A 21929-nucleotide genomic window follows, 5' to 3' on the forward strand; every position below is an offset into this window, starting at 1 on the left:
TTTTAAGCCTACTGCAAAATCTGTCATATGATTAATATCTGCAAAAAGAAGCTGAAACTTGAATTAAAGCATTACATGCTAAGATTTCATGGTGACTGCATACTGTAGGGACAACAACAGTGATATGTACCACATCCCCATCTTAGAAGATTTTCCCACAGAGCTTGTTTTGCTTACTAGAACAGCAGCAGACTACTGAGTGTGCACAGCCTGGCATATTTTAGGAAAGTTAGAAATCACTCTTATTTTAATTTGCAGGAGGTCAGTTAAAAATTAAACAAATCAAACAATGGTTAGGAAACCATTGTTCCCATATTTTCAGAGTTTAACGTCAAAGGTCAAACATTTCCTAATAAACTGAAGTTTAATGATGATGGACAGCAGCCGGAAATCTTTGCAAACTATTAAAAAACCGGCATATTAATGACTTGTTGTAAAGCTGTAAAAGTGCTGGTAAATCATTAATTAACTTTCAATTGAGCCTTATGCATCTTAGAAGGTGGAAAGACTAATTGTGCTTTATTACTATCCTTTCAACTATCATTGCCATAAACTGTGCCATTGTCACTATTTTAACTGTCAACCAAAAACGACACCTCCCTCTACAGGATCCCGCCCAGCTGAGGTCTGATTGGTCGTTTTCCGAGGTCGTTGCTCTTCATTGGCTCATGCCGTGCCACTCAGCATCTCACCACTGCTGTGACTCTGTGCTGCTCAAAAAGAAATCATATTTTTTGTAGAGTGGATCAGCGGGGAGCAGCTCGTCTTTGGCCGGCGGGGTTGCTTATTTGCGGGGGTGTTTTTAGTTTGTCTTGGCTGCCAGGGGGTGCTTATGGATCTTTATTGCGTAAAGAAGAGGCAGTGAGTCAGTATTTGCTGCAGAATGGTATTACGAAAAAGACTAAAATGGTGCCTTTGCAGCAGGGGTATTAATTTTGCCGGTGCCTTGTAGCCGTAGTGCAAGTTAGCTTATGAACAGCAGAACGTTAGCCGACTAGCTAATGCTAGGCCTTTCGTTTCCTTTGGCTTGTCAGGACAGTTTATTGTTTTATCCCTCCCTCTTTAAAGCTGGGCTTTTGCTCTTTACTTTGCTGGCTGTGGTCCATTTTTCGTTGCTTCCCGCGGTTAAAAAAGACACCGGAATGAAGCGTGTGAACAGCTTTCAGAGGTAAGCGGAAATCTGAAAAACGAAAAATGCTGTTTTGGTTGTGCCTGGATGAGATTGGAGAAAAAACAGGGAGGTTTCAACGCTACATACTTTTATAAAGCACTCAGTGTTTAGGTTCCTCTTCCTACTGGCCGTTAGCAAAGAGCTGTGTTAGACAAACGAAAGGAGCTTTCACTTTAAATATCGAAACGTTTAAATTTTAACAAACTGGCGCTAAACTGTGATTTAAAATTAATAATTCAGTCTACGAGTGCTAATAAATTATTTTTCGAACATTGGTTTTAAAATAGTGCTTCATTTTCTGGCCTCGACTTACATCTTACACTTAATCTTAATTAAATATCTTAATCTTTTGGTTCGGAGACAGTAAAATAAGCTAATGGCAGATGTTGTTGTCAATTCTAGACTATTTAATATGATCACACTGAGCCACTGTTTATAATGATTTGGTTTATTTTTTAAATAAAGTTTAAAACAAAATCATAATTTACTTGAAACTGTGTACAGACTTTTTTCAGTGCAGGAGAATAAGTGTGATTTGAGCAGTATTTGCATTTTCAGTGTTAAGAAAAATATATTTCAAAGCATTAAATGTGAGAATATTGTTGTTCATCTGTCTGCTGGTATTTCTTTTTTTGTACTTGAAAGGTAGGATAGCTCTAATGATAAGGATAAAGGCCAGGCACATGTATAAGCACATATACAACATGTAACCTATGTTAATTGTTTTGCACGGGTTGTGTAATATGTGATGTTAGAATGAATAAATAAATGTACATAAATATTCAAAAAATCAGTGTACACATATTGTCTAGATAAAGTTCTTCTTTTGGATGCTTTTGTTTTTAGGGACATCCACAGCTCAAACTTTGTCTCCACCTGAGCTGTCCCTCTGATGTAATTAAATTCCTCTCTTAAAGCGCAGATACTGAAGGGTGGGTTTGTTGGTGAGGTGCCGTGGAGTCTTTTAATGTTTTGTTCTGTTTGTTTTTGTGTGCGTTTCAGGTTCATGAACAGACGGGCCTCTGCAAACTGCCGCTACCAGCCTACCTGCTATGAGCATGCTGCAAACTTTTACACCCATGCAGTGAGTGGCTCCAAACTGTTTAGGCCTCCGTGTAATTTCACAGTTGCTCTTTAACTGTCTTAATAATTTATTTATTCTGTGATTTCTCCCTCATCCTTGCAGCTCCTCATCGTGCCGGCCTTCGTGGGGATGACGCTGCTGCACTGTCTGTCGGACAACCGCTGGGAGAGGATCACGGCCTGGGTGTACGGCATGGGCCTGTGTGCCCTCTTCCTCGTCTCCACCGTGTTTCATATCATCACCTGGAAGAAGAGTCACATGAGGTGAGGACTGAAGCATTAATAAGCACTCAGGCAGAAGATTCATGCCAGAAATACTTGTGGGTGTGTTTTTGTGTTAGTTTTGTTCCAGTGTTTCCAAAGTGGAGCGTTTAGTCTGCACAGGCTCTTTTATTTTTGGAAATTGCCCACATTCTCTGTGCCATTTCTCTTGACTTCCTGTCCTCATCATCTGCTTCGTGCATCCATTTAAAAAAAAAAAATAAAAAAAAATCTGGTGCTATTTTAAGTGATGCAAAGCAGACGGACCCTTGTGGCCCACTTCTAATCTGTGCTTGAGGTCATCTCATGGAATTTCAAGTATTACCTTGAGTGACCGTTCTAATAAAAGCTTTCATACATACGATCAGTCTCCGGATATCGTGAGCTTTTTTGGAAAAGACACGTTTGGACAGTCCTTTGTTTTCTTGTTATTAAATAATTAAAATATGATGATGATATTTGGTGTGAGCTAAATGAATAAAATCAACATTCTTTGTTGCTTTACTTTCACAAATACTTTGTTGCTTTTAGGTAGATATACGCTGCCATCTTTCTTCTCGTCCATCGGCCATTGTTCTGTCATTCTATCATTTTTGCTTTGAGTTTTCACTGCACAGGACATAATGCTACATATTCAGACGCCGCTGCGAATTACAACATTACTGTGTATCGAGTAATGCTTTTCTTTCGTTAGCGTGTTTGTGTTCTTCACGAGGTTTCACACTTCATGCCAGGCTCTTTCCGTTTCATTATTTCTTTTGCTTTTTTTTTAAATCATGTGAGTGGGTGTGGCGCTTTTCATACTTTGATACTGTGAAATGTTGACCTGTTATGGTGACTCGTACGTCCCATCTTCTTTTGTTTACCTTTAGCGTGTTAGCAAATTCACTTTGTTTGCATTTGCGTCACGCTGCAGACAAATGACCTGCAACCTCATTGTTATTTTTTTTTTTGTGGTTCTTTGTTTGTCCTGCTCAGACAATCATTTCCATACACTTGCAAATTACTCACTGCTGGTATGGAAACACAATCTCACGTCCTGTTAGCCGGAAATGTTTCTGCCTATGTGGGCATGAAAATGATGGTTGTTGAGGAAAAAGGCATAAACCTGCGTGTCGTCTGTTTCAGGTCAGTGGAGCATTGCTTTCACATGTGTGACAGAGTGGTCATCTATTTCTTCATTGCTGCCTCCTACACACCTTGGTGAGTGTCAGACAGAGAGCATGATATACTCCCCTGGACCTGAGTCATACACGGAGATCTAACTTGACCTAATTTGGATTTTCATCTTTATTCAGGTTGAACCTGCGTGAACTGGGCCCCCTCGCAGCACACATGCGCTGGTTTGTGTGGCTCATGGCTGCTGCTGGAACCATTTATGTCTTCAACTACCATGAAAAGTGAGTTTATGTCACAGTGAGCTCGCCAAGTATTTTTCACTCTTCATTCTTTTTTTACATTTTATTGAGAAAGCCAAGAAAGAAAAATCACAATAGCTAGAAATGTCTTTCTGTGTTAGTCTGAAGTAACCACAGTGCTTCGAAACTCTTCCCTGGATACAAAACACGTCTCAAAACTCTACACTCATGCCCGAAAATCCGTTTTCCTCATGATTTCACTTTGTCACATCCTCCAAACGCCGCCCGTGTCAGATCTGATCATCTCCCCGCCTTGCTTGTGTTTCACATTTCCTTTGCATGGCGCAGACCTCGTAAACACACACTTTCCCCCCCTTTTTTGTCTCCACAGGTATAAACTTGTTGAGCTGGCCTTCTATTTGACGATGGGATTTTTTCCCGCATCTGTGGTGACATCAATGGTAATATATATTTTTATTGATACAAGCACAATCACATTCAGCTTAAGTCTTAAACCCTCAGATCACTTCTTCATCTCAGCCGATAAACCGAACATGCGGCAGCTGCAGGGTGGAGCTGTTAGCAGTGTGTCTTACTTCCTCTTTAGAGTGTTTGACAAGAGTTCACAGAAAACAAACGATGCATTTAAAGTTTTCTTTTTGATTTAATGATTCATATAAAACCATTCAGAGCTGCAAAAATAATTTTTGAATCCCGCTGTGGCGCCTCGTCTTTGTTTTAATCTCTGCTTTTACTGGTCTCTGTGGAAATAGCAGCCACACATCTCAGTAATCCTTTTCTGTGCATGCTGCATGTTTTATTGTTAATATTTTGCAGGATTTTGCGGTGCTTTGGTGGTTTGTGTGCACTTTCTGATACTGGACAGGTTGTAACGATTCAACCAATCAGTGCACAGTCAGGAATGTGTTTTAAACAGTAATGTTTTATGAATATGTTACATGTATCCATTTTTGTGTGTTTTTGCAGAGCAACACAGACGGTCTTCAGGAGCTGGCCTGTGGAGGACTCATCTACTGCCTCGGTGTCTTCTTCTTCAAGAGCGATGGCGTCATCCCATTCGCCCACGCCATCTGGCACATGTTCGTGGCGCTGGCGGCGGCAGTGCACTACTACGCCATCTGGAAGTACCTCTACAACGCTCCCAGCTCAGACACCCTCCTCGACTCGTGACCGCGACCCCGGACAGGGCGCTTCCCGTCCCGTCGCCCTCGTGCTCTCGAGCCGAGCGCGGGGCGACTCCCTCGACTGCCCGCTGAAGCTGCAACGACAGCCGTAAGGTTTACGAAAACAATGACCGTGAATTGTTTACTGTTTTCTAACAAGGAAAACAGATTTTTAAGCCAATGAAGAAAAGCTACTTTATAGCCGTTTTGTAAAAATAAAACAAATCCTTTGACAGTCAGGAAGGGAATTTTGAACTTTTACACTTGCTGTTGACCTTGGCACATTCATAAATATTTGAAAGAGTATTTGAGAAATTTGATAGCCGTCTTTTGTATCACTTGAAGTCAGTCACATTCCACTTTGGGGGTTATTTGAGTGTCAAAACTCGGAGATTGATCAGTTTCAGTGTTTTGAACATGAGGGAGTCTATCGAATGAGGTGCTAAATATCCGCTCTGATCAGTAGCTCTTATATGATGTTATATCAGACGTTAGTGTTAATGTAGGAGCTGAATTTAACTTTTATTTAACAGAAGCCAAAGGTCTGTAATGTTGTCTAAACTGAAGCATTTCTTCAAATGGAAAACTGATTTAAACTTGATCAAACAAGAAGCAAAGTAGTGATCTAACCACACGTTCAATGCCAAACAAGCCGACATTGAAAACTCTTCTCAGTAGTTACACATGTACAGTGTGTAGAGCCGCTCAGTGCTTCAGTGTATTCTGCTGGTAACGTTTTGTGAACACATGGAGTTGTTTTTGTTTTTTTTTGCTTTCTGTAAAGTTACAGTGATGTTTTAAATCCATCTGATTCACATTTGCACTTTTTTGGTCTAATGCACAGCGCTTTGTTTCTGTGACCAGATGCAGTTTTCAGAGAACCACTGTTTCTTTTCTAAGTAGTTGGCGCCCCCTGCTGGTGGGCAGGCGTAATGAAAGCGATTCATGCTATTTCAGTTAGATTTTTGGTAATGAGCCAAACCATGAGAGAGAAATCAGGTGAGGTGGATAAAGGAGACAGAATGATTTTTTTTTTTCCACTTTCTCTGTAATGTGAACAGTGTTTGTATACACGACCTTTGTACTGTGGTCCAGTATTACATTTGTTTCCACTGACTGCTCAGGTTTGAGCAGCGTTCCCCGTCTGCAGTCTTTGGAAGGGTCTGGTCAGTGGGGAAATCCTCGTGTTCCTGTCTTTGTCTCATGCTGCTGGTTTTGTAAATTAGCTTCACGGCTCCTGATTTGTACAGTTATAATCCTGTTGCTTTCCTCTTAGTGATGTCTGGATCTGAATGATTTTTTTTTTTTTCTCCAAATGATTTCCTTAACCACTGTTTTGTAATGTTTGTATATTCTCTTCTTTGCTCTGTTAATGACGTGCTCCTGGCCTTTGCAGGGGAAACAAAACTCTTCTCATATCTTCTGTTGGCTGTTAACGGTGCTGCATAACCATGAAAGCTTCTCCACCTTTCTGATGTGAGAATAAAAAAACGAGGAAACCCTACGTCTGCATCTCTTTCAGGTTTTCTCCTAAATTCACTTTGCACTGACTGTCTGTGTCTAATCCAGCTCTCATTAGACGCTCCATACAAAAGAAACTAGAATCTGCCTTTATTGAGTTTCTAAGAGGATTTAGACGAGCACATCTCAGGCTCTTCATTTAGGCTGCTGCTGGGTTTTTTTAATATCCCTCTACAACAGATAAATATGTAATTCTGCTTTAACAAGAAAGCCTCAGGGTCTGCATAATTATCCGTTATATTATATTCAGTGCTAATGTCACAACTTTTACTTCTTTGTGCTACAAATATATTTTTGGTAGTGAGTGTCAAGCCTGATTTATACACTTTTACACTTATTAATTTAAACTTTTATGATCATAATTTTAAAAAGTGATTCAAGGCCCTGAAGCACGAATCCAAACAGGATTCAGTATTCGGTGTGATATTTACATTACTTTGTGTTTCTTTCAATAACGATAGGATAATTGTGTTTTTTAGACACAAAGCATCATTTCTCTTCACACAAAGCAGGAAATATCTCTGAGGTTACCATCCTGTGATCCCACTGGTCCATCTACTGGGTGATTTACATTCCCACCCTCGCCTGCAGCCACGAGCTGCAGCCGTCGACCCAAGGAATCAGATCGTGGCTCGAAGAGGATGAGTTGAGCCTCCGCCGACGAGTGTCTGCGATTATGGGACAAGAAGGCTGGTCGTTCAGGAAGTGCTCAGAGTGGAGGCTCTCTTTTTGGCCTTTTTCAGTTTTATTAGATAAGTGAAGAAACGACAGGAGAGTTAAACCGGCACCCCATAGTGGAAACTCCTGAACACATTAAGGAAAAACTGATTCTTCAGATTAAGTAAATGAAGGATGTATAAGCTCACACAGCACATATTGAGTGTTTTTGAAGAGAAGATTGATGTGCAGTTCAACTTACTTTAAAAACTACTCATCCATCAAAAGTATTATTTTTCTAGTTTTATTTTAAATATTTAACCGATTGAGTTAATTAGTTAGTTTCTCAGTTTTACTGGATTTTCAGGGTAGTTACTGGGTCATCATGGACATCCAGGCTAAGGCTTCCTGTTTTGTGTGTCAGTTTTTTAAAATAAGGATGCTGACACAAAGGGAAAAAAAGCAAATTCACTGTCACACTGTTCGCAACCAGCTCAAATGTGATTGGTCAACAATCATGTCCCTGTGTGATGCTTTTCATGTCAGGCACAAAGAAGCTGTAAAAGTCACAAATTAACATCAGAAAACATGTTTTTGATAACGAGTCTGACCCAGAGTTCAGTGCCACACGGACTCTTACCAAACGTCTGCGATCTTTTGTAATCGGGCAGAAAAATACGACAAAGCAGAAAAGCACTGGGATTTTATTAGACACTACAATGTACAGAGACAGAGGCTGAGGGCTGAACAGCACAAGTAAATGTTATGCATCCATTCCATGACAAGCAAGACCGAGTACTCTAAGCCGCACACTCTGAAACAGTCTTTTGGTGTTGCCATGAATACAATGGTTACAGTTCTGGTGTAATGTCCAAAATAAGACATGAGAGTTATTAGTATATATAATGTGTAGATATTTTGATGCACTAAGAAGCCCTTCAGTGCAGATCTGAACCTATCCGAGTGGCGCTGCGATGAAAACTACATTGCTGAGAGACTGGGAAACAGTCGGTGTATTCAAGGCACTGGAATAGACTCAGGATTATGGATAACATTTCCGGGTGAGGTAGTGAAATCACTTGACAGTGAGGTCATTTTGGGATAGACGTGGGTTCATTATTGGCTTTTTCCTGTATTTATATATACACGCACGGCATACGATTTCATAGAAAGGTGCTCCGGAGATTCTGGAGGCATCGTTCCAGTCTTTACCGCAAACTCTGTTTACGCTCTCCCGTGTGCCTGTGCAGCTAAGATGGAGAAGGAAACGTCTAAAGCGCTAAAGCACCGAGATGATAGTTTACAGTTACAAAATAATCATTTTACATCGCGCACGCCTTTGGATCAGATAGATTACGTTCAACAGACTCTGGTGCTGAGGCTGGAATGTGTGAGTTTTGTTTTACTGGGCGGATATCAGCCTTTTTTGGGGGTCGTTCCTTTTTTCTTCCAACTTCGTAAAGAACAAAATGGAAATTCCCGACTAAAATTTCAACACGTCACCACAAAGATAACAAGTCCAGGGATGCCAGTAAGAAAATAAAATTATTTACTCAAATAAAAGTTCTGTTTACCAATTATAGAGATTTACTTACTTTCAAAATGCAAATAGATAAATTAGACTTTAACCTACTAAAATGTGAGTTGTGTTAAAAACGCAGGAATGTAACAAATGCCATACGTGCTGGATTACATGAATAATTCCGTATTTGGGAATATCATCTCCAATACTCCAGCACATAAAACCACAAACTGAGTTTATTACGTGTAGAAAAACAAGGATAAGGACGAAAAAAAGTGGTGGGTGGTAATTTTGTTACCAGATGATCCACTGCAGAAAAATTCCATTAATTTCATTTTAATGCTGGCACATCTGAACTTCCATACAATAAGCTGAAGCTTCAGCATTGGACTGAATGCTTGGAAATTTCTACACTACAACAACGTTGTAGATCTTCACTGTCAGCCTTTGTTTAAAGAAGAAGAAGAAAAAAAGCTTCTCGGTGTCTATCACTCAGGTTCGGGACACGTTACAAGTGCATTGGCCAAAAGGAACCAATCGCACGGAGCAGCAAGAGTAACCAGCGACAGATTTCCCTTCCTTCATAGTAACTTCATCCCATCGAAGAAGAAAACCAACGAGCTGTGTGAAGCGTTTCATTAAGTAGCAGGAAATTCAATTAAAAGCTTGCTCACGGGCAGCTTCGGATCCCCGGGGAGGCTGTGACGCTAACCGCGGTGAACGTGCGCGGGCCCAAATCTCTCTTCTGAACCGCATCTGCTTCTTTTAAGTTACATGAGATTTATATGGGAGCCTAAACGTGGCACCTGCACAAACCAGAGTGTCATAATAACGATGCCCGGGAGCTTTTTGGGTGCCACTGGATGTCCACAAATCTCTGTAAATCTACCACATCCTACCTGTTACAGAATATCAAAATACCAGTATATGCATTTGTCTTTGAGTTATACATTTGTATCCTTTAATTATTTTCTGGATCTGTTGTGCCTTTAAAATACACAGTTCAGTAATGTATAGGAAAAATACTGTACAAAAAGAACAACTTATAGAATAGGTCTATATAAACATATCTCTTGTAACCAATATATCATCTCTGTTGTGAATCGTTTGGTCTGCAGTAAACAAATCGATTGGGTTAACCACAGTATTGGACAACACCATCCAACTCTTTTTGTCAACACCTTTTACATTCATACAGCCATCTTTAAAAGAAGGCAAACATAGAGCTATGAGGAGAGACTACAGACATCTGGATTGATTTCTAAAGTAAAAACACTCATATTAATCATGCTAAGTTGAACAGAAGCAAAAAGAATCGACAACTTTGCAAAAACAAAACAAAAAAAAGGGAGAAAATAACCGCAAAGAGCTTTTCATTCTGTCAAAGAAATCATGCTTAAATCTGAAAAACAAGGAGGCTAAACAACATCAATGTCAAGAGTAGTATTAATACTAACAATTATATCAACAGAAATATATATGTATATATATATATATTTTTTTTTCTCAAAACAACAATCTTCCATCTGAGAAATAAAAGGTAGATAAATATGAGTTAGAGGAAATTGAGCGAGTGGAAACATTGCACTGGATCAGATTGTGAGACACGCATTAGTGCAGATGTCAACTAACGTTAGCTTAGTTAACGGAGGCGAGCTAGGATGCGATGTGGAGAGAAGGCGGAGCTAAGAGATGCTTGTGTCGGGTTAGCGGTGGACAGGAATTATTGCTCAGTGTCCGAGAGAGATGAAGGAAAGAAAAATGGGCATGACTGCAGAGGAAGAGACATGTTTTCTTTACGTGGGGGGGGCGGAGTTACCCGACTAAAATACAACATGAACAAAAAAAAAAAAGAGATGATGTTGTTAACAGAAGAAGACAACTTTAACAGGGCTTAAAAAACAAAAACAAAACGCAAGTTTGAAGCAGGAAGCGGGCGCTTAAGCTCGTTACGGGGACACGAAGAAGAAAGGAAATGACAGTTTTCAGTCCTGATGTCACGTATAAAATCGGTATGAAAGTGAACAACAAACATGGCATCACTTCTCAAAAGGTGGAAGGTAGCGGGTGGGGGGTTTCAGCTGGTGGGTTGGCTCATGACTCCTCACAGTACATTAAAGTGGGAAGTATGCAGGTGTAAATATATATATATCATTATCCATGTATATGTATATATATTTAGTCAAACAATGTGTACAGAAATTAAAAGAAGGTACAGACAAATTGAAGCTTATGATAGAAGTCAAAAATACCAGAATCATACAGGTGTGTGTTGGTGTGGGAGGAGAAGAGGCTCAAGGGCCAGGGGGTACTGGGGGGGGGGATTCAGTGCCACCAAAAGAGACACATTGTCCTTCAAATTCGAGGGGAAGGGAGGTCTGGGGAGTAGAGTGGGTGTCAGGTGGAAGGAGGGGGCATGGTGGTGGTGCTGGATGGGCAGGGTGGGGATTTGAGGGCTCACAGGGGCCCGTGCCGGGTCTCGTATTTAGCCAGAACGTTCTTGCAGCGGCCCAGCTCCTTCCTCAAGTCCGCTACCTCCAGGCGGAGAGCGGCGTTCTCCTTCTCCAGGAAGGAGGCGCGGATGGCAATCTGGTTCTCCTTCAGCCGCCGGGCGTCCCTTGACCGCTTGGCTGCCACGTTGTTCTTTCTGCGCCGGGCCCAGTACTTATCATCCTGCAGCGAACAGTGGGGACAGGATGGGGAGGTCAAGAGTCTGAGCTAAAAAAAAACAGTAAACACAGCTCTGAATGTGATGCCTGTTCCCGATCCATCCACTAGGGGGAGACAGTGATTTATTCTAACTGCTGAAAGCTTATGCTTTTCCTTATTTTCTGTCATTTGTACACAGTTAAAAGGGTGAATGCTCATATTTAACGTGCTCACAAATAATGACGCTCTAAACACTAAAGTTTTAGTACCTTTTCCTACTTTTGGCTCTGTATGATGTCATAAACTTCGTGTGTATTCCTTTTCAGTGAAATAATTATTCATAAATATGGTTGGGGAAACAAATGGGGGCTCATCCGGGATTTAGGTGTAAAACCTGCAAAATCGCTACACTCAATACATTTTAAATGATCCCCAGTCCCACATTTCAAATGCAAAACCCTTTTTTAAATTGATATATAAATATTATCTCGAACTTGAATGCAGCCATTATCTTTGTTTTTTTTGCATGACTTGAATTTAAGAACACAGATTGTTTTGCTTATAGTTCAAAAGTCTTCCTCCCCCTCATTGTTTAACTTGCTTCAGACTCTCACATTCTTACATAACGGCATTTCAGCCAGAACATGAAATCTGATCTCACACGGCTATAAACACAAACACAAAGAGACGGAGCAGCGGGTCACCTTCAGGTCCTCGGGGATGAAGACCTTGCGGGCTTTTTTGATCATCGGCTGTGGCTTCAGCTCTTCGGCAGAGAACTTGCGTTTCCTCGGATCAAACATCTCCTGGCCCGGCACGCTGGACAGAGCCAGGTCTGCTGGGTCGGGGTCATAGGTCACGGGCACCTGAATGGACTCTGGGTCGATGGGGCTGGGGGTGTCCCGGGCTGAGGACAAAAGTTAGACACATTAGCTGTCAGTAAGTGCACAGAAGCATGCAATTCTCTCAGCAAGAGCTACATGTTGAAAGCCTTTCGTGATTTGAAATCAGCAGGACCTAAACAATAAGCACCTCTAATTTTGGCAGAAGTAGCGCCCTTAAGGTTCTGAGTTGTACTTCTATTTAAAGAAAGCAGCGAGGCAACACGGGTGAGGCCCAATCAGCAGCTCTAAAGCTGGACCGAGGACAAAGGAGGACATTCTTTCTCTCCTCTGAATGCACACATCTTAGAGCAGCAGGAGGAGACGTCAGGCTTTGACTTGAGGACAGGTGGCTACTAGAAAAAAATCTTTGTGCCTCATTTGCCCAGCAGGTGGTGCAAGCACACAAGCTTTACAAGGACAAAGAAACACACACACACAGGCCTCACTTCTTACAAGACACAAAGACAAACAAGATCTACGCGCTTATTATAATGAACTGTTAATACTGCTGATTTCACTGATTGTCTAGAGATCTCAAGGAAGTCAACTCTCAAACCATCTTGAAAGCTATCAGCAGCCCCTCCCCCCATCTCTACCTGCCTGTCGTGTGAGACTTCTCCGACCAATCTCAAGCTGAGGGCCAACGAGTCCAGTTCGCTGAACAATTACGGAGTGATTCATCACATTAGCACTAATTAGTTTTGTGATTAAAAACCCCATTTGTATTCCCCACTTAGAAAAAAAAAAAAAAAACAGCGCATAAAGCGAGTCACAGCGGCCTACATTCCCACGAGCTGCCGATCCACTGGCAGCTCATACATCACGACCCAAATTGTTGGACTTGTGAGCGGCCATGGCCAATGAATGCTGCAGACCTTCATCCAGCGCGCACACAGTCGCACCGCTTTCTGCTTTTGGATGCCGTGGAGGTTTGAGAACACTTGCATTTAAAACAGAAACAGACTGAATCCTTGAGCTCACTCTGCATCTGTCTGCCCCTCAAGAGGCACCGTCCCAACCACAGGAAGTGACGGTTCCTTCATCACGTGACAAGAAAACCTCGAGAGAGTGGCCACCCTGCTTCGGATTTCTCATAGAAAGTAAAAGGAAAACAACATTGAAGCAGGTTTGTTCGGAAAAAACGATGCAGGAGTATTAAAATGACCGATTATCAGCTCATAAATCTGAGGAAAAGGGAATTTTCTCTGGCATTTTTTCTGGGAATGGTTACAGTTGGATATCTTCAACCTCTTTATTAACTTTCTTGAAAATTCAGCATTAAACTTATTTGAAAAAAACTGGAATTATATAATAAAAAAAAGAACAGATTTAATACCAGCTTTTGATATGTCAACATATTTTTTGCTGTGGTCCCAAAATGTGGGCTGTAGCCCCCTGTTGGTCTATCATGGTATTGTGGGCTTTTTTCTTTTTTATTCTCAATGTTATAATTATGAGTATAGATACTTAAAAAAAACCTCAATCTGAGATAAAGGCTGCGGGCTAGACAACGAGCAATACTGATGACCTGTTTGGTGAATAAGGTGTTTTTAATAATATCTTTTAGCAAGTCAACTAAGGTCGGGTCGGTAAGTAGAGTCACCGTTTCCAGAGTAGAGATAAATCTGTCTGTAAGCTAAGATACAAATAGCTGAACTCTCTTCCACCACCATTCATAAACCGAGCCCTGCTGGAGAGCAAAGCCTCTTACCAACTAAAACTGGAGTTTGTCTGCCAACCTGCAAATACCCAACCTCACCCTAATCACCTTTACGAGCCACTGGGAGCTCCTAATTACCAGAGTTACAACACAAGCCCGTTCATTGACCTGCAGCATCCTAAACTAATGGACCGCACATTCCAGGGGAGAGGAAGTAGTTGAATGTGGATGCACAAAATAGTTCCCTCCCTGACCAGGAAATCTAAAATTAACAAGGCATGAAAGGTAGTCTGTCTTATAAAAAGCTGCGTGAAAGCAGGATTGAGCTGAGAAATACCCGTGGAACTTGTTTTCCTTTGTGGACTTTATCTCTTTCGGTGCGCCGCTGGTCACAGGCTGTTGTCACGCTAAATGATCGTATCGAGCTTACTGCGAGTGTAATCATGTGGCTGCGTGGGTGATAACACGGCGGTCGGCGATAAGCGGAGCTGGTGGTCATATCTGTGCGCGGGGATGGAAGTGCAGCAGAACTCTGACCTCGGAGTGACACGAGCCCAACAGCAGTCGCTCGATACTGTGCAAAAGCGTTAAAGGGCACAAGTGCTGCTCCTCTATGTTGGCTTTAAATGATGCTTCTTTAAGCTGGCAGTCAAAACGTATTTGCATGACGTAAAAATCCTGGTGGCAAGGTAAAAAAAAAGATGCACCAACTCAAAACAAATTTGATTAAAGCGTCCTAAATCAGATATTAATTATACCTCTGGGCCATGGGGCTCCATTGGTGTCTAAAACTATTAAAATTACAGTGAAGCACCAAATTCCCTTAAGACCGTGCACCCACCCCGTTCATTATAATAAGTGCGTAGATTTTGTTTGTCTCCGTGTCTTGTAAGTCAACAGGACTTCATTCCTCGAGGGCACTCATGCAGGACGGGCTGGTCCTGCAGAGGAAAGCTACCATTTCCACGAGACCAGCGGAAACTGGCCACAACAACAAAGCGGAGAGATATTTTTCACCACGGCTCATTTTCCCCCCTCATCAAGCCACCTTTCATAACTTAGTGGAATGCGCCACAACACATCCTTTGACCCCTCCTAGATCTGACTTCCCCTTTGCCTCCTGCCAACGGTGTAGCAGAGTCCATCTTCTGAACCAACCGCTAGCTTGAGGAAAACCATCCATCCCCCTCTCTTTTATTTGTTTGTTGCTTGTGATAACTTATCAGCTGCCTGTATCGCTAGACGACGGTGGCAGTGTGGCTGGTTAGACGAGACTAGACTCGCTGAGCTGGAACAATATTGCGCTCACGTGACCGAAGCACACCCGAGTCCATGTGATCTCTGCAGGGTACAGTCTGTGCCTTGGCTCTGAGTCCGAGGCTGTTTTAGAGCTGAGCCCGGCGAGGGAGGGGGAGGAAGACTGGACAGGAAGTGGACAGCATTGTAGGGAGGGAAGGAGAGGTGGGGAGCGTGAAAGTGAGAGTGAGTGAGAGACGGAGGGAGGAGGAGACAAGAGAAGCGGGCAGGTTTCATGCCGTGACAAGCTCCTGTTTGCAGCTCAGCGCTGCACACGGCGCCTGCATGTGTCCGTCACATGGCCCGGCATGCTGCAGGAAACCCCAGCCGCGTTCACGTGAGAGACAAATGTGAAGAGGCAGACAGAGACAGACCCAAGCAGAACACACACACACACCTACACACACACATACGCATGTGTCTTTATGCACATGTGCACCCAGCCTCTAAGAAAACCCCCCATAAGGCACAGATGCACCTCCACTGAGTAAGGTTAGCTCCTCAAACTCTAGTCTGCACAACTTTCTATACAACCTAATGGATGATTTGTTAATTACCAGTTCAACTATAATCAATCAAAAATAAGCATTTAGCGTTTTCTGGTAATCAAATGTCAAAATGTGCTTGCACTGATACGTCACCCAATGTGAACCCTGTGAACTTACGCCAGCATTTCCGCAAATAAAGCCGTCATGTTGCATGAACTTTAAGTTGGCTGACATTCAAAAACGCATTCAACTGCTCAAAGACTGTAAAATGGGTCAGCTATTGGTTACAGCAGAAATATGGACTGGAACCAGCCACTGGTCAAGCTGTTATTGGATAACTTGATATCGGGCCACAATTTCACAGCTGATGCATTCAAAGCGAAAACTTTACATCAAAGCACTCACAGCAACTTGCTTCTTTAAAAGTCATCATTAAACTGCTGCATAAACATTTTTCAAGAGGAAAAAACTTGACCCTCAAAAAAAATTATACAGTGTATATATATATATAAAAAAATGATGTTATTAAGTCTATTCATTTGATTTTATTATAAATGGGAACAGGAAATGGTCTATATATAAATATAAAAAATAAAAATCACACTTTTCTAAATGTTTGCCTCGTTATTGTTGTCGTGCAAACACTGTGAAACGCACAGCCGACACCACAGAAACTTTGGCCAATTACAGCGTCAGAGAGAGCGCCACTATTAGCCACTTGCGTCATGAAGAGATAGCAGTGTAAGCTATGTCAGCGCAAACGCTGAGAGGTGAAGGTCATAATATTTGGTTTTTATTACCGTTTTATGGATAGAAAGGCTTAAAAGGCAACAGGTGTTACAAATGTAACAGCTGGATATTTTAATCGGGTTACCCAAAGATGCAGTTTTTTTGTTACTGATTCGACTTTTTGTGCCGCGAATGCGATCAAGTCTATATTATGTCTTCTAGCTCTTCATCGCACCATCTTTGAGCACTTAATCAGCATGAAGAACAACACAGATATCAATCAATGCCGATACTAATCATCGGCTTTCATATACATAACGATTACGCAGTGGAACGTTTCAGTGTCTTTGTAAAAGCCACTTGGTCAATAAAATGTAGCTAATTAAACTTTCATTTGAACCTTCTTTGCCTGGACTTTCACCACGATTGTTTCTTATCAACGCCTGGTAATATTTTGGTAGCTTTCCATGACCCAACTTGGTTCAAGAGCCAAGATTTGATGCTGTGTAATGTATTTAGCATATTAGAGTAAAGCCAACACAATGCTGACAATACCTCATCAAGGTTTGTTCCTTCCTAATCTCCAAACTCAGAGGCACGACGCGCTGAGGGGGAGTTTTCTTTTCAGGTGCCAGTACAACAGCTGCGTAGCATTTATGTCGGGACTCTGTTTGCGGCTTTTAAGAAAAGAGTGATTTTATAGACGAGGAGTCGACCTTGACCCATCTGATGTCAGGCCAAAGCACCAGTCATCCTCTATTATCATCCAAAGTCTTTGGTCAGATCAGTCCACGTTCATCCTGATTATCGGTTGTGTGATTGAAATATCACTCAAACTATTAGGCACTCACTTAATCAGGACGCCCCCACTTGAGCATCGAGTAACAAACATAAAGAACTTCTTGCTTCCCTTTAAATGCAGAGACCTCGCTCTGTTTACATTCGTACCGAAGGCCGGTCCTTTAAAATGACTTCAATCCTTCTGGTGTCTGGCGTAAAACCCAAACAGAATCTGGCAGCACCTTAACAAACTCAGTCACACAGTTTAGCGCCTCCGCCTAAATGCAAACTGCCCACTTAATGTTAGCTCATTACAATAAAAGAAATCTTCCTGGACGAGGAGCTTTAGCTTATCAACACGTCACTGAAACGCTGGAGCTCTGCACCGAAACAAAACATGGTTCTAACACCTAAAATGCTTTGAGGATTTCATGCAACCAATAAAGAAATAATTAGACGGCACCTTAAAATTCATTCAAAAGTCACATCACCGAGCTGAAAAGAAGTATGTGTGCAAACTAAATGAAGCTCAGCAGTATGTAGTAGTCTCTGAGTCACATTTCTGAGTAATGTAAACAGCCGATGTCAGTGTTTGCCAAACCCAGCAGGGATTTATTCTGAATGAAGACGATGGAAACTAACTTTAAAAGGGTGAATCTGAAGGCAACAATACAACTTTAGAAACACAACACAGAAAACAACCATTACTAATGCCTGACACGGTTGGTGCGGGAAGATTTGTTCTGCTAATCGGAGCTTTGTGAATGAGATTGTACACCACCCTTGAACTTGAGCTTGCTTACAGGCGCTCCAAAGTTCAGAGCAGGGCTGTATAACAGGACTAAAGTGTGTCAGGGTGAATTTAAGGTGCGATGCAACGCTCCAATCAGGAGCTAAATGAGAAAACGCACAAGATATTGTTCTGTCTCAGCGTCCTGGCTGATAGTGAGTAAATGTGGCGAGAGTGTGCTTGCACCAGGTGAGCAAACAGGAGGACGGACCTCTCGAGGCCTCCGCCCCCCCACCCCGACACTGAAAGGGTACAACTAACTCACGTGGCCTCGAGTATTTCGAGGTGCATGATAGGCTCCACTGCATAGGCTGCCTACCTGCTGTGCTGGGGCTGTGGAGGCAGGTCTGAGGCGCCATGCCCGTGTGAACCGATGTGGTGGCACGGCTGCTGAGGTCAACCACGGAGGGCGTGGGCGGGGCAGGTGGCGGGGCCTGCTGCAGAGGGGCCTGCGGCGGCTGCGCCGTCTGCGGGGCCTGGTCGCTCTGGGCCGAGTTGGCGGGGATGCCGTTTTCCGACAGGAACTCCTCCAGGTCCATGTACTCCAGCTGAAAGTTGTCCCCATCGTAGGGCAGGGTCTTGTCCCAGAGGGTCGGGCCAAGGAAAGCCGACTGTGGATGGCTGGCTGCGCTGCTCTCATCGTCCAGCTTCTTCTCCTTCTCCTTGTCCTTCCCGAATCCTGCAAATGTTTGCACACAGTCATTTTATTGTCTTGCTTTACTGAGGGAAATCACGGGTCAGATCTTGGTTATAAATAGACAGGGTCTCATGTTAAAAAAAAAAGGGTCAGTTTAACCAATTTTCCAAAAAGGGACCAAATTAAACGATTAACCGAATTTAAAATACTTTATTTATCTGTGCAAGCACCAGATGTTAAAAATAACAAAAAATAATATGTTAACTTAATAAAACACGCCAATAAATTATTTCTGATGGGATTTCAGTGTGTCATCTTCCAATAATGTAAGCAACATTAAAAGTATTGGCTCCAAGTGTGCTGAAGCGGTGACAAAAGTCCAACATTTTACACCACAGACAAATAAAACCATAGAAATGCACATAGAAACCTGTAACTTGGATAGAATCGCCTTTTAAAGATTAATAACCTGCTCTCCACTCATATTTAAATACATTTTCACTCAATACATCCAAGAATCCAAACAGAGCGCAAACAGCAGCAGCTTCATAACGGAAACGACGCCCTCTATCGGCAGCCAGAGGTGGCGCTACTGTAAATCCCACAGAAGACGAGCGGGTTTAAAGGTTGCAGAAGGAGCCCGCAAGCTCAAAACGGCGCAGTCGGGAGCACATAGCGTGCAAATTAACACGCACTGCGCTAATTTACATGACAAGTACATGCTAAACAGCTCGAGCCAAAGTTCACGTCAACCTGTCAGTCAACTCACATTTAACAGATACGGACAGCGATCTGTGATAAATAACGTTACACCGACAAACGTCGCAAAAACGTTAACAGGAAAGTCACAGCTGATGGATTTAGCGAACCAGTGTCCTTCATCGCCTCCGATCTGTCAAATCTACGCACTGAATGACCACAACAGCCCGCACGTAAACACCACGGCCGAGAGTGCGCGCTCGCGGCTTCAAGTTTTGGCCCGGTTTAAACGTACCTTCATCGTGGTGGAAAGGCAGCTTCAGCGGATTCTCCAGCAGGGATTTCAGCACGCCGTGAGTCGGCGGCAGAAAAGTTGGGTTTATAGGAAGAGGTCTGGCCATTTTCTCCATATGTCTTGAAGGGCAATTTGAGAACAAAGCTCACAAAGACTTAAATTCCCCCCCCGAAAACAAAAGAAAAAGAGGCGACCGAACTCGCTGGCCGGTCCGTGAAGGTCCCGCGCAGGTGGAATAAACGACGCCGGTGCTCGGAGGGAGACGATAGGGTTCCGCGCAGCAGCAGGTCGGCGAGCGGCTGGCTGTCTGTCGTCGAGGGCGGCTGGCAAATAGCTGGAGGAGGAGGGCAGAGGGAGGAGTGTCGCTGTCAGAGCTCCTACACTCCTCCATCCATGTGCGGAGACGGATGCCGGTGACGTCAAAGCACCGGGAGGGCGGGGAGCGCGGCGCGTTCGAAAAAAAAAAGAAAAAAGAGTTGCTTCAGAGGTGCGTTCAGTGACAGTCGGAAACATTGGCTTTAATCAAAGTAGTACGTGTCTAGTAAGTACACATACATTTAGATTTACTTTTAATTATTTTTCAGTTTTTTTTAGGGGAAATATTAATATAGAGATTATTATAGTTTAAACTGGCATGTAAAATTGTTATTTAACACTGCCTTTCAAAATATGATGAAATACATGTATAACGTATAACAGGATAGATCGTGTCCAGAAGAAGTCTGGCCCTGAGAGACCAAATGCACTGCAAAATAAGAAAATATCATAAAAAAATAAAAATGCTGCCAAGGCTCACAAAATACAACAGAAGTAAAAACCAAAACCAAAACTAACAGCTGTAGTAGAAAAATGCACCAAAAGCATCTTTTTCTTCCTCACAATCTTTTCAGCGCATTTCAGTTCTGTCCATTGGATCTTTTGGTTTCTGTCACTTCCACAGCCGGTTTGTCACTTTATTGTCTCACCTAAATCATTGTGGTCTGTGCGCTTTTGCAGCATTTCTTTATTTGCTGGTGTTTTCTTAGGTTGGAGTCAATTTGAACTCTCAAAGCCACCAGAAGTTTATTACGTACATATTTATTTTACTAGGCCAAGCATCTTTGTCATAAAAGATTTTATGGAGATGAATAAAACCTTTTTATTATCTTATTTCACCCTGTCCTCTCACTGTAGTTGCAAAGAAATATACATACTACACTACAAAACCCCCAGATAGCCAAAGCACCATCCATAAAACTATGTAGAGGTAATTAAATATCAAAAATAAATCTGCTCAGTTCATAAAGTGTTTCTCTGTCTCCTTTGCCCCCCCTTAAAAAAAGAGAAGTTATTTCAGCACAACAAGGGCATTTTCCATGAATTGTTCCACAAGAGCTAGATCAGACTATCTGCAAAGCAAACAACTGCCCCAGGACTCCAGATTCTTGGAGGTACCAGAAGTCACAATTTTAGCTGCTGGTTTTATTAAATGCCATTTTTGGAATGTGCATCACCAAAGAACAAACAAAATAAAATGAAAAATGCCTTAAAAATTGAGAAAATGTGACATCTCCCAGTATTATCTAACCTCGAGGAGGGTTCAGAGCCGGTTTTAAAGTCAGATCGAGAAATCTAGTCAATTATTAATGATTACATTTTAGAAATTGTTTGGGTTTTATTAGTTTTATTGTTTTAATCGATGTTAATTAACTGATTAAATTGATACATCTGTAACAGTAACTGTAACAGTTGGGAGAGGAAACGACTGGGAAATCTCTTTAATCCTAAATCAAAATTTAAAAAAGCTCCTGGTAAAACATCTGAAAACAAGTTTGTAACTTTGTAGGTAAAAACTTCAACAATTTCAAGTTTCTCCCACGAAAAATGCAAAGAATTTGGGACTTTCTTTTATGCACGGTGCATACACTTATTAAAAGATTCAGAGAATATGGAGAGACCTCTTCAAGGAATGAACTAGGCTGTAAGGACCAGGCTGTAGGTCACTGCATGGAAACACAAACTTAGGAACACTTGAAAGTTAAAACTGTACCATGCAGAGAAAAATAGAAATATTAGACAGATCCAGAAAGACGCTGTGTCCTCTAAAGAGAAGGACAATTGTCTGGCTTGTTATCGGCATGCAGTTCAAAAACGTTCAATGAGGTTTAAGCTAAGGCAGATAGAATAACTGTTCTACATATAAGTGAGGGTCCCATCAATGCTAAACGATCAGTTTCAAAGCAACATCCAGGATGTGCACAGTTAGCACGCTATGAACAACAAGGG

At 42.2% G+C, this 21929-nt stretch overlaps 2 protein-coding genes across 2 annotated transcripts; one reads left to right on the top strand and one right to left on the bottom strand.

The window, feature by feature from the left end:
- The first annotated feature begins 704 nt into the window (after positions 1-704).
- On the top strand, positions 705-7688 carry mmd (monocyte to macrophage differentiation-associated). The gene is made up of 7 exons (XM_040042367.1): positions 705-1168; positions 2174-2255; positions 2358-2518; positions 3644-3718; positions 3814-3915; positions 4265-4334; positions 4861-7688. Exons 1-7 carry the CDS (start codon positions 1002-1004, stop codon positions 5062-5064), a joined length of 861 nt encoding a protein of 286 aa, XP_039898301.1. The 5' UTR covers positions 705-1001; the 3' UTR covers positions 5065-7688.
- Positions 7689-7921: 233 nt separating this feature from the next.
- On the bottom strand, positions 7922-19990 carry hlfa (HLF transcription factor, PAR bZIP family member a). The gene is made up of 4 exons (XM_040042358.1): positions 19665-19990; positions 18353-18712; positions 12111-12313; positions 7922-11430 (listed from the first exon to the last, which is right to left on the bottom strand). Exons 1-4 carry the CDS (start codon positions 19777-19779, stop codon positions 11215-11217), a joined length of 894 nt encoding a protein of 297 aa, XP_039898292.1. The 5' UTR covers positions 19780-19990; the 3' UTR covers positions 7922-11214.
- Positions 19991-21929: the final 1939 nt, after the last annotated feature.

The sequence above is a fragment of the Simochromis diagramma genome, unplaced genomic scaffold, assembly GCF_900408965.1.
Source record: "Simochromis diagramma unplaced genomic scaffold, fSimDia1.1 OVJJ01000321.1, whole genome shotgun sequence".
Classification (NCBI taxonomy): domain Eukaryota; kingdom Metazoa; phylum Chordata; class Actinopteri; order Cichliformes; family Cichlidae; genus Simochromis; species Simochromis diagramma.

Coding starts and splice junctions, on each gene's coding strand:
- mmd (XM_040042367.1), top strand. CDS start 1,002: ATGCTAGGCCTTTCGTTTCCTTTGGCTTGTCAGGACAGTTTATTGTTT. Junction 2,519..3,643: donor TGGAAGAAGAGTCACATGAG/GTGAGGACTGAA, acceptor CGTCTGTTTCAG/GTCAGTGGAGCATTGCTTTC. Junction 4,335..4,860: donor CATCTGTGGTGACATCAATG/GTAATATATATT, acceptor GTGTTTTTGCAG/AGCAACACAGACGGTCTTCA.
- hlfa (XM_040042358.1), bottom strand. CDS start 19,779: ATGGAGAAAATGGCCAGACCTCTTCCTATAAACCCAACTTTTCTGCCG. Junction 18,713..19,664: donor GCCTTTCCACCACGATGAAG/GTACGTTTAAAC, acceptor AAACATTTGCAG/GATTCGGGAAGGACAAGGAG. Junction 12,314..18,352: donor CCACAGCCCCAGCACAGCAG/GTAGGCAGCCTA, acceptor TTTTGTCCTCAG/CCCGGGACACCCCCAGCCCC.